This window comes from Lepisma saccharinum, chromosome 17 (assembly GCF_977018435.1).
Source record: "Lepisma saccharinum chromosome 17, izLepSacc3.1, whole genome shotgun sequence".
NCBI lineage: Eukaryota > Metazoa > Arthropoda > Insecta > Zygentoma > Lepismatidae > Lepisma > Lepisma saccharinum.
This window is the reverse complement of record NC_139245.1, coordinates 44,128,418-44,147,810: the sequence shown is the minus strand read 5'-3', so window position 1 is coordinate 44,147,810 and position 19,393 is coordinate 44,128,418. Positions and strand designations below refer to the sequence as shown.

The 19,393-nt window shown below is 37.7% G+C and overlaps 1 protein-coding gene across 1 annotated transcript in view; it reads left to right on the top strand.

The window, feature by feature from the left end:
* Positions 1–19,393, top strand: part of LOC146001708 (uncharacterized) — a 74,569-nt gene that overhangs the window by 18,421 nt on the left and 36,755 nt on the right. Inside the window, exon 2 of the mRNA XM_083139373.1 lies at positions 1,275–17,985. Within this exon, the coding sequence (XP_082995499.1) occupies positions 1,538–17,985 (16,448 nt within the window). The 5' untranslated portion in view covers positions 1,275–1,537. The remainder of the gene's footprint in view (positions 1–1,274; positions 17,986–19,393) is intronic.

The window sequence follows — 19,393 nt, the reverse complement described above, 5'->3', positions numbered from 1 at the left end:
GCTATTACTTTTGAGACACCCTGTATAAAAAATCCTTATGTACATTATTCTGTAAATTATTTAAATCAGTGATTTTTTTTTTTTTAAATCCCTTGGTTTAAAATTGCAAATTAAATCAACGTGATTTGACTCAATCTACCTTGGTAGTATAGCAGTATGTACTCACAGTGAAGATGTCAGATGGGAATCGAAGCATTGGACATCCATTCCTCCACTCTGACAGTCTGTCGCTTTTTCTTTGCCTTCCTCAACAGGCAGGAAAGGAAAACTTTGTAAAGAAATGTTACCTCACAATTGCATTTCCCCCTCTCTACCCACACATACAGTCATATTTATATCTTTTGGAGCCATTACTATAAGTCAGTTCACTGTCATATGTTTGCACTCAAGGGACAATTTCCTTGGTGTTCTAGAAAATAGTCATGCAAGTAAATAAAAGAAACAATCAGCAAGAAGATTATTTTAAAATGGGAAGGTTTCAGCAGTATCCTGTAATCTCCTCCAAGACTCCCCCTGTTGATTGAAGATGACTCTTCAACCTTGATTTAATGGTGGTTGGTTGTTAGTGGCTATTTGAGGAGACCTAACATTAGTTGTATAAATTACTTAAAAAAAAGCTATTTTGCTAAAAGAAATAACAACCCTCTGCGTATTCAGCTCATCAATAGTTTATATTATAAGTATATATATTTTATTTTTGTATATTTTAACTTCTCTACTGTAAAATTGATTTTCAGGAAGTGTTATGTAAAGAACCAATTGCAATATGTATTTGAAAAGGTTTTGTTGTAAGAGCGGCCCATGAGGCCAAAACACGCTCGCTCAATAAGTATTCAATTGTTCACAAATTCTTGAAAATATGCATTTGAGGCAAGATTGCCAAAATATGCAACATAAATATGGTTTCATTTACTTAAATTTTTGTCAGAATGCATGGAAAAAGAATTATTTTTTAAATACAGTGGAACCCCGATTTTATGTTCCCTGATTTGACATTTTTACACAGTATACATTCAATCTTGATGGTCCCAACATAGCAAAATGGTATTAAATTTTCCTCGATTTTACATTTTCCCGTATTTCAAGTTTTTTCAGCTTGGTTCCCCGAAAATCGTAAAATCAAGGTTCCACTTTTTACCTTTTGAATGAAAACTTGCATTTGCATACAAGTTCTCAGTCTAGTGATCATATAATTGTAACTTTTTGCTGGTTTATTCAAGTGGTAGGTATAAAGTCACATTTGGTGTCATGTTTTCTTTTCCGTCCTTTTGTAGGTGGTCGGTGAGCAGATGGAGTGGATGTCGATCTCCAAAATCAAGACTCAGTCCTCAATGTGACCAGCATGAACACAGTTATTGTGCATATGTCAATTAACAAATCCTACAATCATACCGAAGTTGTCCAAAATGTGATATTTTCCCAGCTAGTGAACATAATTGTCATAAAAGTGTACGAATATTGTTGATAACTCACTGAGAAAATGGAAACCAGTGCTTATTGTTGTAAGGTAGAACTGGTATAGTGTCGTTCATTTGTCATGTTTGGTTATTCTGACATGATGTCTCAGCATTATGGCAGGGGTCAAGGAAGAATGGCTTCCTGTCAGGACTCGTATCCCGGTAGAAGACCTGCCCCTTACCTTCCCGAAGCCGGGAGTCAACAGGAGAGGGGGGAGGACCAATGCAGGGAAATGTTTCCGCCGTACGAGTTGGGAGGAAACCATTCGGCTTCTGCATACGTGCCAGGCAACATTCCATCCGATGGGACTAAGCCCAACCTTTGGAACACGCAGAGCAACCCGGAAATGCTACCACCGTACAACAGTAATGTGCCATCGTATCCTCTTCCACCCAATAGAACCTCAGTATCAAATAAACTGCCTCAGTCATACAATACCGCAATCCAAGACTGTAAAGCTTACGCTGGTACTTCTCACACTCATTCAGGGACCAATGTGCCTAACTCGTATTCAAATTCACATCACATAGCAAGTATTCCTAATCCCATGTTAAATTCATACGGAAGCTGTCATTCTGAAAATCATACCTCAAATGTGTATCATCCATCCAACTATAGGTATCCATCGTCATTAGCGAGTAACATTCCTGGAAGTACAATGCAGTCGGCTTCGGAGTTTAGTGGTACAGCCAAAGAAAACATGACAGCCTTTCCCCACTGGAGAGAATACATGAATGGACACCAACAATCCGAAGAGACTCAGGTACCAACAGCCTCTCCATACCCTTGGCAATGGCAACATTATAACCCACACCTGCAGGAGAGGGGTCCCCCAGTCCACGCTAATTTCAGGCACGTGCCGTCATCAATGTTGTCTCACCCAGCAAGAATGGACTTCATAAAGGGCAGCAAAAGACACATGACAGGGCATTGTTCTAACGGTGCACCCAACCCGTGTCGGTGGATGGATATTTCATATAAAGATGATGCTTCGGGATCACAGATGAAGAACTACTCCCATCCTACCATGGTGCCTCATAATGTGCAAGCACCAGATGTGAATTTTAAGGGGTCGAAACAAGGAAGTAACGAAGTGAATCAAATGGTAGTTCATCATGATTCAAGTCATAGTGAAGTAATGATGCATGCCGTGTGGGTTCAAAGAAAGAGTCAGCATGTGAGCAACTACATGAGAACTGCAGACGTCCAACCAGGGTCGAATCCACAAAATGAAGGAAGCCAACATTTGAATATGTCAAGCTACCCATCTGAGTTTAGTTACTACAACAACTTTCCTGTTGGCGGAGATTTACCCAGTGGGGCATACCCTTGCAGTAGATATCCTGACATGTATAAAAATACAATCCATTTGAGTAAGACAGGTTCATTGTACCCGTCCGGAGACTCCAATTTAAATTTACTAGCCCCTCCGCCACCTCCTCCCCCACCCCCTCCTCCTACTTCAACCACCCACACCGATTACAACACTTGCAAAAAGTTGCAAGAATCTGCGCATGGTTCTCGTCCTAATATTCCGTCAATGGGTATGAACAGAAGCTATGCCCTGCAAGAACAGTTTCCAGATGGCAGCGCATGCTTTGTGGCAAGGAGGAGATCCGAGGTTAGGACTTACGAGCATGCACAAGAGAACATGTGCATGGAGACCCAGGTTATGTCATCTTTAAACTCATACCCAGGAGTCAGAAACGGCAGTGAAAGTCTGCTTTACGGCAACCGCGTGCAGGGTACGAACCTGGCACTGCGGGAGAGAATGCCGACAGATGCCGCAGCTTTGCAAAAAGGCACAATTGCGTCTGGGATGCTGACGCAGGGAAATATTGGATTACCTAATGATTCAGGATGCCAAATCAGCTCCAAAAACTGTTCAACTACCGAGTCAAGACATGGTCTATGTGCTGTACAAGATCTCAGGCAGTTTTTGGCAACGTGGGATGAAGGTCGAGAGTGTACACCTGACATTGTTAGCCACGAATCCACTAACAGAGAGGTAACACAAGGAAACAAGATAATAATAGATGATGTTACAAATGCACCAATATTTGTTATCAGCGGTGTCGTAACCAAAGATGATGGTAACATTATTGATAATATATGTGATAAATCTGTCAATCAAAGTTCTGCAGAATCACCGGTGATTCAGTTCTATCAGGAGCTTAAAGCAGAAGAGAATGCAAATAACATGCATACAGAAATAAACTCTAGTATTGTATGTCCATCAATTGTACTTGGAAATTCCTCGGACAAGCAACAGGCAGGTGACCCTTCAGTTCAGCCTCATGCCGTGGTTGTTCCTGTACAACCAGGTGGAAGTAAAACCGATTCAGAAAACGATGCCAATACTAGGAAAGAAGTAGCAATTGTCTCTCAAGAAAAAGAGGATGAAGACATCCATACACCCACTGCAAATAGGACAAGTGTTATTGTCTCGAAGGCAACAACTGAGCTTAAGGAAGTAGTAGATCAGAAAGTTGTAGATGTAGAGCAGTCAGCACTGGTATTCGATGCAACTGGTGCAGTTGAGCATATGGAAGAGAAGTCACCAGATATAAATGAGCAGAGTCATACCGAAGGGGCCGTGCATAAGGAAATTAATGCAGATGTTAGTAATGGATTAAAATGCCCAGCGGAGAAATCATCAGTTGAAGAGGATAATTCAGTAGTGGACAATCTACCAAAGAAGGATGATCTATTGGCAGTTTCCGATGACTTATCAGAAAACAGGAAGTCTGATGTGATTCCCACATTAAGTGATAAACATACAGATGAAATACATATCGACAGAAATATGGAGAGTGACTCATCCGAACCAAATATTCCAAAAGATATGCCCATTATAGCTCCCTTAACTGAAGACGAAGATGGGGAGGATGTCACCTCATTTGGAATTTTTGGTTATACTACCACGAGCCTAAAACAGAACCACGCAGAAAGAACACAACCGAGTAGTAATACACCAGATTTTAAAGCATGCATCAATTATGAAGATAAACTTAACATCCAAGCCAAAGATCAGTGTGGTTCTAACAATTTAAGTGATGAAACCTCTCAGTCAGCGACTAATTGTAATACCATATCTACATCATTTGCTGAAGGTAAGAATGTGCTTGTGGAGGAAGATAATTCAAAGATTATTAACAGGCAGGAATTGCAACAAAAAGACGGTGATAATTATGATAATTTTATTCAAAAGGGGATTTTGAAAACATTGTCAGAAATAGCAGATATGCCTTTGCATAATCCTACCACTGATGAACAGCCTGAAATAAAAAACAGACTGAAACATAGATCAAAATCACTTACTTCACTTAGTGATTCTGCAGTTGATATAAAAATGGTTGAACAAAGAAGGCACAGTTTAAAGACGGTTGAACATTTTTCAGAACTAAGTGATTTGGTAAAGAAAGAACATCTAAAAGGAACCAAGACTCTGCAAGGGTCTGAGAAAAAGAAATCCTTAAAAGAAGAAAAGGAAGATGAAGATGATGAAAGGATCACAGATCGAAGAAGTGAAAAGAAAGAAATTCTAGAAAGTTGTAACAAAATTTCTAATTCGGATTTTACCAACTCTGATCGACCAAAAATAGATGATGGTGAGGAGAAATTTGACTCTTGTGATGTCCCCACTCACAAGCCTTTTGTAAAGAGAACTACTCTTTCAGAGAGAGTGAATGCACTAGATGCAGTTGAGAGCGAAACACAAATTGCTTCTTTTAAAAATTATGTACAGAAAAGGGAAGACCCCAATTTTGTTGAGGGAAACACAAATGCTCCTGAAGAAGGTATATCAAGACACAACAGGCCTGGCGAGTGTATACGGAAAGAAAAACTTTCTAACAGTGAACATAAAGTTACAGCTATGGGAAGTGTATGTAATGAAACGAAACTACCTCCTCCTGTGAGTTTGAAAAAAATTGTACCAAGGACAGTACAAGTAAAAAGAACAGTGATGAGAATTTGTGAAAATCCATCTGAACAGTGTAAAACTTACAGAAGCATGAAGGATGCCTTAATAAAGAAAATTAAGGAATGTTCAAAGCCATTTAAGCACAGCAAATGTGAGAATTTATTGACATCTTTCACACACTCTAAACATAATAGAGTTCCAATGAGCAATCCAGTTAGTTTTGATGATTTGCAAAAAAGTAATATACCTCAGAAGTTAACACTCAGAGATATTCCTGGGAAGACCTTGATTGAAGCGAAGACCTTGATTGAAGCCAACAACCCGTTGAACCTAGGAAAGTTAGAAGGTGAGGGATTTGAATCCGACCCTGTTAATGTGGCCATTGTTAAGAAATCCTCTGGTGATGCAAGTTCAACAGAGGATGTAGGAGAAATGTGTTCTCAAGAATGTCCAGCTACACAAGTAGAAAGTGAAGTACCAAAGGAAGTGATGTATGATGCAGAGAACAACCAGGAGACTGCAATACAAGAATATAAACTCTTGACAGAAGATACAGAAGGAGTTGAAAAGGTGATCAGTGATGGTGTTGAGATCGAAATTACTGAAGACATTTGTACACCCAGAGAAGATTCTCCACAAAAAGAAGAGAACATTAATAACATTACTCAGGGTGAGACCTCAACAGGTGATCAGGAGTCAATAGTTTATGTAAATTCAGACACTGTATTGCAGTTAGACCCTGAACTAAATGCTGAAGAACATGAAGGTAATATTCTTCTAGCTCTTGAAGCTGACTCTGTAGAATTAGATGACTCTTTACATGCAAATTTAAATCCACCTAACATGAACGAAACAGATAGTGAGCAGTGTGTTGATGATTCTAGCTCAAATTTTGAAGAGAATTATGAGAATGAAGTGCATTGTGGAAGTGATGAAAATTTGAAGGCAAGTGAGCTCTTGTTTACAGACGACTCCAACCAACACGGTGCCCCGGAGGTTATTAATGATATTTATTTGCCCACCGCAGATGAAAATAGTACCATTTCTGATATCAGTACCAGCTGTGCTCAAGATAGCGACCGCGAAAGTTGTGATTCCTTTCATATATCTGTTGATGATTATGTTCCTGAAATAGGTAGTGAAATACTGTTACATGATATTTCCGACATGAATGCGTTCGCAATTCCACTCCCACTTGAAAGAAACCAAGAAAATGAAAGAATTGACACCAGCAATTCCAGAGTTCTTAGAACAGAAAATGCAGGTTTGTCTGAATCTTCATTATGCAAGGTGAATACAAGGAATGCTGATAAACCAGAAAGTACTAACTCATCTTCAGGTGAGAAACTTGACTCCAAGCAAGACAAAGTTACTGTGAGTGGTCCATCAAACCACAGGTGGGTCAAACCATCAATTTTTGACCCAGTGGATCTTCAGCCGGATAAATTAGCAGATTCAATAGCAGCAGAAATAAGAAACTGCATGAGCACCAACACCACTTCGGTTCCACAATCCTTTGTAAATGAGGAAAAGCTAAGAAAAGAACTCAGGGAGGTCATGTATGCCAGTTCTGAAAGTCCTGTTGTAGAACAAACACCATATTTGCAATTTAACCCCTTCAAATATTCGCGAAGGAAAGGATTTGGCATTCCGCCAAAGCAAAGGAAACCAATTGCTGCGATAAAAATTAAGGTACAGATACAGAGGAATGCTTCGTCAGGTGAAGAATCACAATCTTCAAAAGGTCACTCCAAAGCATCATTATTGAAGAAAAGGAGTCCACAACGTACAGATGATAATGTGGAAGGTGATGCATTGCATACAATAAAGAGGGACAAGCATGGAATAATAGCAAGTAGTACATTTGATGCCAAAAGTGCAGTGAAGAAGAATAAAACAGCAGATATGGAAAAATTGATTCCTTGCGAATCGGAAAGAAAAGTAAAGAAGTCAGATACTTGTAGCAAGTCTCCAGTTCCTGTTGCAACAAGCAGCAAAAATGAACCATCTGGTCAAGTTTGTAAAATCAAGATCATGAATCAAGGTGGAGTTTATAGAAGTACTATCATGGGAGGGGTGCCAAAGAATGAACATGGATCTCAAAATGTCGTAACTCAAACTAAAAGCAAATCATCAGAGAGTAAGTTACCAGAAGCCGATGATGCGGAGAGAAATGCAGAAACTGAAGAGAGCTATACTTCTAGTTCAGAGACCGAAGAAAGTGAGCAATCATCAGAGAGTGATTTCCAGTCTTTGGATAAAAATATCTTCAGCAGCACCTTTCACACATCAGAACGTGGAGGAGAAATCGATCAGCCAGTGGAAACATGTGATCAGCTGGTTATACAACCTGGAAAAGTCAGAAAAGATGCATGTAAAGAAGAAATGCATGAGGAAAGGACATACATAACCTCAACAGCAAATCCAGCACTGAGTGTAAGTTCGGAAACACCACACCAGAACAAAACACCAGGTTCCAGTAACAGGAACACAGCATCTGACATGTTTGTTCAGAGTACTTCCAAGCAGCCTGAGCAACATATTCAAGTCTACCAAGCTATCAAAACTAATGCAATGAATCTAATAAGCGAGTACCAGTCTGAATCTGAATCAGAAGAGTCCGAGAAACAAGAAGAATCATACAAGTTTGAAAGACGGGAAACTGAGAAAACTTGTAAAATTCTCATTGAAAACACTGCTAGTTTTCCTTTGACCACATATGATGATGATGATGATGCAGAAAACTCTGAAATCCAATCAGAAGATTTAAGCGAATTTCAATCTGAATCATGTTCAGTAATGCAAAGCAAATCTGATGAAATAGAGAATAGTCATCACTCAGAACTTCAAACAGAGGAAAGTGGTATTGAGGTGACAAAATCAACTATAACTGCACGCATTAGTACTGAAGATGTACACTCAGTAAACAAACATGAAGAAATATTGAAAGAGGAGGAATTGAGTGAAGACAATGTTGTCACATGTGAAGATGGATCCAGTTCACTTCAGCATGCAAATGAATTCCATGAAAAACAGTCTGCCGGAGAAGAAATATTTGTTGATCATGCACAAGCACAAATATCAAAGCCTTTGGAACAAAGTACAGAACTTTGTAATGATCTTGAAATTAGCAGTGACGAAGGAAGTGGCATGTTATCTCCTCAAATAGAGAATGTAGATGTAATGAAGGATGCACCTTCTGTGATTGAAACAGATGTAACAGAAAAAGAAACAGATACGTACCCTGCGTTATGTAATAGTCTTGAAATCACGAATTCTTGTCCAGAAAGCACACTACAGAGAACCCATAATTTTACTGATGATGTAAAAAATAATACTTTCAAAAATAGCATTTGTAATCCAAATGAAATTTCTGATATACTTGAAGAAAATATTAAGGATAACATTGAGACTATAGAAATTCAACATTCAGATACAGGAATTAATGACCAAGCAAGTGAAGAGAAATCTGAAAAATCCACATTAGGAAAAAGCAAATCACTTGTTGAAGCATATAATATAAAATCAGAACCTGATGTAGAAGAAAATAAGGATAATGGTGCACAAAGTGGTGACATAAATAACACTCCAGAAGAGCATAACATTAGCAATTCTCCTCAAGGTTTCAAGAAAAATGGCATAAAAGAAATTTGTCAATTGAGTGGAAGCAATGACGAGAAGCTAATAGAAGAAGTTGTAAAACAAAACAGCGATGGCAAAAATGAAGATAAGTGTTTGGATGCAGTGGCCACCTCAAAACCAATATTAGAAAATATACAATTGACAAGCTCTCAAGAAGCAAATGTACTGGAAAGGAAAGTGACTGAATTTGAGGAACAGAATACTACCGATGGACAAGATTATATTAGAGAGAAGTCTGAACATCAACCATCTGCAGTAAGAAGTGAAATTCAAAGTTCACAGTCAGAGGAAAAGAGTACTGAACAGGAATATGATGATGACAACATGGACACCACAAAGGAAATAACAAGTGATGGTACTTTTCCAGAAATTGTGAACGAAGCAAAATATGTTTCTGAAGAGCTAAAGAGTGTTGATGAGAATACTTCTGCTGAAGATTCCATCACGGAAACTTTTGAAGATCATGAAGTTATAGAAGATGCAGACAAGGATGATGATGCTCCGGCTGAAATTATAAACAATAGTGATGAAATTAGCCCTGAAATTTGTACTGATGATCATAGTAGTGGACCAACTGCACAGTCTTCATGTAAATCTGATGGAACAGTTGTATCCACGGATGTAGTAGGAACTGAAAAGCTTCATGACGATGCTATTTTGTCTCTGAATGTTCTACCTAATCAAGCTTCACTTGAAATCCAAAACAGTGGAAATACAAGTATGGGAATGGAAACAGGTGATAAACATTTGGATAGTTCAGTAGATCATGAATTGAAAGTAAAAACAGAAATTAACTTCTCAGTTACAGATAGCTCTCTCAAGGAAGATAACTCCAACACAAGTTTAGTTCCAAAATCTGATTTGGAATTGAATCGTGCCGACCTAAATGTTAATCAAGAGAAACAAACTATCATAGATGATGAAAACAATGAACAGGTTGAAATGGCAGAAGTAAATTCGGAAAGTAATGTGTCAAGTGAAGAAGTTGTCATTGACAATGAGGAGGATAAGGTCATGCCCAAATTGGATGCAGAAACGTTACCTTCAAAAATAACACAAAAGAAAGCATCGGAGACAGATGAAGAAAGCGATAAAATAGACATGCCAGTACTCATCCCAGCATTGACGTCTGATGCATCTTGTGATGAGACAGAACCAGAAGATGAAAAATTGATGCCTATTCTGACAGCTGTTACGAAGCAGAGCGGACTGTCCAATGAAATTCACACATCACATGGATTACAGAATGGAATGAAGAAACCCCAAGAGCTTGATGATAGTATTGATGACATTCCACCGCTTTTAGAGATTTATTTACCAGAGGAAACTGTTACAAATGTGCAAATGCACAAATCTGAAAATGAAGCAACTTCAAAATTTGAACATGGAATTTTCAGTCATGACGTCCTTCAGAAACGCAATTCAGAAGAAGACAACTCGTTTTCTGGACATATAACAAAAAAAAGGTGCCTACCAAATATAAACACAAGAATCGATATGTTACTTTCTGCTCATGAATATTTAGAAGGAGATTCTACTTTTATTTCAAAAAGTGATTATGCCATTGACAAGAAACGTCAGAATGCAGATATTCAAAGGATTCAATATTCACAAGGTGAAACACATGACGAGCTTACCGAAAACACAGCACAAGAAACACAGTCATTAAGTACAGACTATAGTATACCAATATTTGGTGAGAAAATTATAAACCACAGACCTTGTGATCGAGTTACTGATGATAGCAGTTTCCCAGGACAATACGTGAACCAGAGTGCATCTGATTATGCAACAAAAGAAAGTAATGGGGAAAATACAAACAAATGTCTAAATCATGGTAATGGAGTTCTTTCAGAAGGCACTGTGGCAATGAAACTTAATTCTCAAGAAACAGCTCGTGGGCAAGGTTACTTCAAAGATAATGTGACCATTAAAACTGCAAGTACATCCTCAAGCGACAGTTCTAAATTAATAGTTAAGCATTCTGTCAAAATTGAAAGTGAAAGAGAAGTGGAGCAGAAAGGAAGAAAAGTAATTAGTAATGTTAATCTTCAGAAGCAAACTTCTAAGAAAAGAACACACAACAACTTGAAAAATACAGCAATGTATCTTAGAACCGTTGCACAGTCTGAAAAAAAAATGAAGCAACTCCAAAGAAGGAAGTCAAATACCAGTTTTGATAAATTTGGGAAAATTATTGTGAAGCCTTTTACCAAGAAATGGTTCAAAAAAAGGCATAGGTTGGCAGTCTTGATAAAATTAAGAGAAATAAATGCTATTGGTTGTGCAATATCTCAAGAGTTTTGGAAAACTGTGAATAGGTATTTTACATGGAGGAGAATTCAATCAACAGCAGCTTCTCGTTGTGGTCAGGATGTACAAAAGAAGAAGCAAGCAAAAGAGAATGTACCATCTACTCCTTTGAAAGATCAACAGTCAAGTTTATCTGTGATGTCTGTACAAAGGAATGCAAATACCCCACTGGATTTAACTTGTGATGGCACACATGCCAAAGATAGTGCGTCAGTTTTCAAACAGAATATGTTTCAGAATCACAACACAAGTACTGAACATAAGACTTCAGAAAAGCAATTTAGAATGTTTCATTCTGAAAATCTTGAACTCGCCATTAAAAAGCCAGAATTAAGCATCCCAGTAATGCAAGTTCAGAATACAGACACAAATGTATCCAGAGACTCTGCTTCAAAATCATCTGTAAACATAGGAAGTAAAAATTCTGAAACCAAGAATGCAAGGGACTTTGCACTCAACCTGAAAAAACAGCTTACCCTTTACACTTGCCCAAATTGTAAAAAATTTAAGAGGATAGATAGTAAATCTCTGTATGATATTAGAACATTTCAGAAACATGTTCAAGCATCAGGTGAAGCAAGTGAATCCAGTAGTGCCGTTTTCAAAATTGGAAAAGTACTGTCTCGAGTTAGTTCTATTGATAATAATGCAAGGAGAAGATTCACACATCCAGTACCTACTATGAGGTGCATTGAAAAATCACAAGATTCTCCTTTATTTATGCCTTGGGCTGAAAGATACAAAGGAACAAAAAGAAACCTAGATGCTACAAAGTGCGAGAAAGATGAAAAGGAAACACAGGAAAGTGTTGGAGATGAAAATGTTTGTAGTAACTTAAAGGCAAAGATGGAAGATACCAATAATGTTCCAGAAGAAAAAGGAGAATTAACAAGTGCATTACAAAGTACAAACCTTACACGTCTAAGTTTAGATGAATTTTCTAGTCATAGTAATAACCTTGATGAAAGTGAACGAAAGAATGTAGTAGCTTGTAAAGAGAACTTGGAACAAATAGAAGAATGTAGCGACAGCAACACAATTCAGAGTATTGAAGATAGCAATCACTCTTCAGAAAGTAGAGAATGTAATGTGCCAGATAATACTGCAATTGAAAAGACTGAACCTTTTACAAGTAAAAATATTGATCTACACATTGAAGCTAATGGTAGCCATTGCATTACTTTGCCAGAGCCGAAACAACAGAGAGACGAGACTTCTGATTTCAATTCAGAAACATCAACTCCACAAGAAGAGTTAACAAAGAATGATGATTTAGAAACAAAAGTCTATTCAGCTGGTGAACTGCTGCCACCAAATATATTACTGAAAGATGATGCTAAAGCTGCCCATACTGTAGAAGACTATATTCAGTCGGATAATTTTCAGGAGGGAGAATTGTGTGCAGGTATAAGTGCGGAATCTGGCCTAACGATTCCTCAACAAACAGTGAATGAGAGTCAAACTGTCATTGTTGGTGAGGATAAGGAATCTATACAAAACATAAGTGCAGACTTTCAGCCTGCTATTCCAAGTGAGTGCAATCTTGTAATTGCTGATAAATCAGAAGAGAATGCAAAATTGAGAACAATCACTCCTGATTTGACACCAAAAGATACTAACATAATGGACAGATTGCATGAAGCAGATGTACAATGTTCTCCCATGCAGGAAGTTGAAATTGATACTAATTCATCTGCCTTTCTTGATATGGGGAAGATAGAGGAATGTGCAGAACCACAAGAAATTACAGTAGAGAATGACGTGGATGTTGCAAATAAAAAAGGTGCAGCAGAAGAAAGTGTGATTTCAAATTTACCGGACACTCCAGATTTAGGTATTGAAATTGGTGGTGAAATTCAGGGAGAAGAGAAATATGCAAAACCAGAAAAGTCACCAATAGCATCCAACATGTTAACTGATGATGATGTGAGTATTATTGAGAATGAGGAAGCAACAGAAAGTATAGAATTTGAATTGACAACACAATCTGAAATGAAGATTGACATTATTTCGTCTCCTACAAGTACAACAGTTGGCAATACAAATTTGGAATCCGCAGTTTCACATGAAAATTTTGCAGATGATGATACAATTAGTATTGAAAATGAACCGGATGAAGAAAGAACACCACCTATTACACCAGAAGGTTATATTCAAAATGACAATGATGATGAAACAGATCTACAAAAGTCAACTACGTGGGACAGTGTTGCTAAGAATAACAGTGAAATTGTTGAAGAAAATACAAATTTTCAGTCAACAGTTTCTTCAAAACTAACAGATAGTGCTATTCTTGAAGTGGAAAGAGGGTTGGACAGTGAAGAAGAAAAGAATGATGACATGTTACAGTCGTCAATCACACTTGCCAAAGAAACTGAAACAGATGGGTTTTCTGTTACACTCAATTCAAAAATTGAAGATGATATTGAGATTGGTAAACAAACTGAGAAAGCAAAATCTCCATTCAGTCCTCAAGTGGCTGAGAATACCGTTCAGGTAGTTGTTGATAGCGAAATAAAAGATGAAGAAGTTCATTCACCAGAAATAGAACAGGAGGTTACACATGCTGATGAAGTGGGGAAGACTGAAGAAGATGATAAATTGGAACTTTCTCTATCCAGCATAGCAGAAGCTGACAATCAGCCTATAGACAAAGCAGTAGATGAGGATGAAATTGAGAAAATTAGGACACCTCGGTCATTAGAGTGTCTTCAGAGAACAGAGGATGCAGAAAATTTGAGAGTCATTGCGCAGTCAGGAAAAGGAAGTAGACATCTAGATGACACCGTGACTCCCGAAAATGTAGTATCAAAATTAGAAAAAGTTGTACAGGAAGAACAAAGTAAGTCTAAACCAGTAAGAAAGAATAGGAGAAAGCTTCTGCTCTCTGATTCTAAATATACTACGAAGAAGTATGCAAACTGTCAAAAACAGCCACAAATTGTACATTTTGAGGACAACTCTGTAAATATGGAGACCCCACAGTGTACAATTCAAAGTTCGGAACAGGATGGTACAGTGAATATTGATAGCAAAGAGGAAAAACTGTCTAATAACAATGTAGATCTTCAAATTGATATAATTGAACCAACTAGTCATACAGCACATAGCGATGATGAACATGTAGGAAACAGTTTGCAGTTTATTGGAAGGGTATCAAATGAGTGTAACGAGCCTAGTGATAATAGGAATAGTGAAAACTATATAAGCTTGCAAAATCACGTGGAGAATGATACTTCATGTAATAATTACAGTACTCTTAAACGTAAGTTCAGAGTTCAAAGTATTGAAGAGGATGGTGATTCAGAAAATGAACCTGTAACGAAGATGCCCAGAACAAGTCATACCGAGTTAGACAGTGAATTTGATGTATCAGTTCCTGATATAGTAAATGAATTTGACCAGTGCAATGAAATCGAAGTTATCGACCTTGAAGAAACTAGTGAAGATGGCGATTCAGACAAAGGCTCAACAGGAGTTCCTGGGTATGGTGGTACGATGAATGACCTCTTTGGGAATAACTCAAATGACGAGGAACAGTCAAATTACACTTCTGGATCTGTAAGTTATGGGGAAGATGGTTGGAGTTTTACAGATGAGATTGAGGAGGCAACCGAAAGCATGGCAGATGAAGATGAGACGGACAGTGTCGTGATCATTTCAACGGACGAAAGCATGGATGCATCTAATTCTGCAAAAGGCGAAAATGAAAATAACATAATGTCTTTGATTATTTCTTCAGTTGAGAGAATACCCCAGGAAGTTTTCAATATGCAAGGAAGAAATGTAGAACTACATGCATCTGAAAATTTATGTATGCAATCTTGTGTATCTCCATCCCAAAATTTGAGTAGTGATGCAGTAAACTCCTCAGAGGATCAAGATGAAATCGAGGTTGATGCACAAAATGCATGGAGCGAAGATCAAAATGTTGAAACAGAAGATGCAAGAGAATATGCTGAAGAAATATTTGAACCAGATTCTGAGATGATTACTTTTAAAAATGCCATGGAAAACATTATGAAAAATGATGTAGATATATCCAAGGTGAATGTTGAGCAAAATGAAAATTTGGTGGAGGATCAGGGACAAACCGATGTTGCTAATGAAAATGTAGGTAACAAATCAGTAGAAAATAATACTGCAGATATAGAGCCAATAGAGAAGCTAGTTGCTGATTTACAGAAGGACATTGACGATGACCGTCCCTTGCCACACCAAGATGATTTACGTTCACTGGAAGATGATAAGGTGAATGAAGAAAATATTGAGAAACTCTCTGTTGGCAGTGAAACTGAAATGCACGTGGTTGAAACAGCCAAACTGTCTTCAGTTGAGGAAAAACAGTTGGAAAATTTTGTAGATGACACCACTTCAATAAGTGAACCACAAGAAAGCAAATTGGATGAAATTCCTGTACTAAAATTGGAAAAAGAAAGTGAGATCTTAGAAATTAGCATTGAAAATAAAAAATCGGAGGATATGAGAGTTCAAGAATGCCAAGATAATGAAATAGAAATACTAAGTGATGATATTGGAAATTCTGCGGAAGAAGAAAGTCTGGAAAAACAAAAATGCAAAATCAAATTAGGAAATACAGAAGAGAATAGCCTCATTGATAACAGATCAAAACAATTAAGGTCAGAGTCCCAGAGAGAAGCAGAAAGTTACGATAACATTGTTGAAACTGACGACAAGAGTGTGGTATCTGTTGAACCTGATTCTGTAAACTTGAAAGAAGATCATGTTCCTAATATTTCAGATCGATGTAATGAAATTACTCCTAATTTAAACACAATTGAAATGGTGGAAGATACAGAAGTAATTAATGATATATTGTCAATTGTAAATGAAGAAACTTGTAAAAATGAAAACACTGAAGGATTGCTACCACAAACGGAAATTCAAGAATTGGAACAAAATCAAGATTCTGAAAAATATGAAACTGTTTCTGAAGAAAATGTGCCACAAGATTCTGTAATGATTGTATGTGAAAACAACGAAGTGCCGGAAATAGAAAATCAGATAGAAATAGGTGTAGATGAAGAAGACAAGACCTGTGAGAATAGACAACTTTGCTTCAAGATGGACGATGAGAATTCAGTTGCAGTACCAAATGATTTAATTAATGATAAAACAGAGGAATATGTAGAAAAATGTAATGTTTCACCTCCACTGACTCAAGATGTAGAAGAGAATATCCTGAATATAGACTCATTTGAAAATGATAACAAACTGGAGTGTAGCGTAGATAGTGACATAAGATTTGTCAATGTGGAAGAAAGTGTTTTGGAGAATGTTAAGTGCAGTTCTAATATCACACAAGATGATGAATTACCATGTACGGTCTCCATTACGAATAAATCTGGAGATGAGCTTGACCAAAGAGACATAGAAAATGAGAAAGGTGACGGGTACAGAAAAACAACAACTGTTGAGAACAGTGAGAACTTGTGTACAACTGAGGATGATGCTGCAGCTGTAGAACAGAACAAGGGTATAGAAACCTTGTGTATTATGAAAGAAAATACTGATATACCCACTACTTTTGAAGATGACGGAAGTGTTGAAATTTCTGCACAAATGTCCATTGAAACTCATCAAGATTCAGAAATTTCTGGAACAAATAGACATCAGGAGGATGAAGAAAGGCCATTTTCTTCTTTAACCAATAAGAAAGAAGGTGCTGTTAAAAGAAGTTTTGAAGAGAGTGGCGTTGGAAATGATTCCGGAAATCACATCAGCAAGAAAACTATGTTTGAATCCACACATTCTGTCAAAAGTGATTGTGAAGAACTTGTAGAAGACTTACATCAGCAAACAGAATTGCTTGCTGCAAAGAATGACACGACAACAAGCAAAACAGCCCCCATTTGTTGTGAAGAAGAAAATGCCAGGAAGAAGGATGACGACGTTCAAAAGTGGGAGGTGCAGTATCCAAAAGATAGCAGCATAATACATCACTTAGGATTAAAATATGTTGGCGAGAGAAAGGAATATTGTGCTACTACTTTTTCTCCAAGGTATGCAGATTCTTCAAAACACACTGAGATGGAAAGTACTTGTGGAGCAGGTGAGTGGATGTCACAGAAAGCTTACACTGAAAGAATTCCTACAATGTCCGAAGTCAGTGCAGATGATGCTGTATCGTGTACCATCAGCGAGAGTTCCATGGACGACAAACATCAGTACAGGGATGGAGGTTGCAACTGGAGTCCAGGGATGCAACCACTGAATCAGGCCTGCATGTCTGACTTATCAGAAGAGTCCAGAAAGATCTTGCCAAGGGTGATCATTCGAAAAACTAACGGTACCAGCTACAGAAGTTTTCTCAGAGATTCTTGTTCTTCTGACCAGGAGTACAATATGGAAGGAGAGAATATCGTAGGTGAACACAACACAAGTTTTCTACCTCCGTATGGAAACATTAACAGCCACAAATGGCAACCAGTTGTCCGCATAATGAGAGATGGGGACATAGATGAACTTGCTCTTTGTGTGGTCGACAAGAAACAAAAGATGGATAATGACAGTGAATTTACAACTGAAGGCGAGCAAATTAGGATGAAGCACCGAAAGCATGGAAGATTGAAGATGAAGCTTCATAGGAATAGAATTGAGGCCCCATGGGATGTTTACAATTACAGGTAAGATATTTTTGTTATTTCTACGTAATCTTAATATGTGAAATGTACGATCAACAGGTGAGAATGTCAGCTGTTTACTTTCATTTTTTGTCGGTTGTTGATACTATCCTTACATGAGCGTAAAATTGACATCAAATTAAATATCAAGTTATAAATGAAAAGTACTTTCCCAAAGTATAACATGTATATAGGTAGAAATATATTAACGCAACCTTTGTGAGCAAGATGAAAGCAATCTCTAAGTCAATTCGTTAGCCAATTTTTCAAACTTACTAGTCACATATGTATAAAATCTGCTGTGGAATTGATTTTAGGGTTGCTTTCAATATCTTGCTCACACATTGTGTTAATATATGTTTTATACATTTTCGCTCCAATGCCAAAACCATGAATGTGCTAAACTAACAGTTCGGCTGAAAAGTTCGTAGGCTAACATAGTAAAAAATATTTTTTTGACAAAATTCGATTTTATTATTCAATATAGTTGCCTATGAGGGCGATACAACGATTATAGCGGTCATACAATTTTTCGATGTCATTTTTATAGTACGATTTCTCTTTAGCCTCAAAATAGGCCTCAGTTTCGGCGATTACCTCTTCATCAGTGCTAAATTTCTTTCCAGCGAGCATTCTTTTAAGGTCTGCAAACAGGAAAAAGTCACTGGGGGCCAGATCTGGAGAATATGGTGGATGGGGAAGCAATTCGTAGTCTAATTCATATAATTTTGCCATCGTTTTCATTGATTTGTGACACGGTGCATTGTCTTGATGAAACAGCACTTTTTTCTTCTTCAAATGGGGCCGTTTTTTCGTGATTTCATCCTTTAAACGCTCCAACAACGCTATGTAATAATCGCTGTTGATGGTCTGGCCCTTTTTGAGGTAATCGATGAATATAATACCATGCGCATCCCAGAATACTGATGCCATAACCTTGCCAGCCGACTGTTGCGTCTTTCCACGCTTTGGATTCGGTTCATCACGTGCAGTCCACTCGGATGACTCTCGATTGGACTCTGGAGTGTAGTTATGGAGCCATGTTTCATCCATTGTAATATATCGACGGAAAAATTCGTGTTTATTACGGTTGAATATTGCTAAACATTGCTCCGAATCATCAAAACGTTGTTGCTTTTGATCGATTGTGAGCACGCGCGGCACCCATTTTGCACACATCTTTCGCATGTTCAAATATTCATGCACAATATGTCCAACATGTTCCTTTGATATTTTTAAAGTCTCAGCTATCTCGATCAACTTCACTTTACGATCATTTAAAATTATTTTGTGGACTTTTTTGATGTTTTCGTCGGACACAGCCTCTTTGGGGCGTCCACTGCATGCATCGTCTTCGATGCTCATTTCGCCTCGTTTAAATTTAGCAAACTACTTCTCAACTGTTGATTTT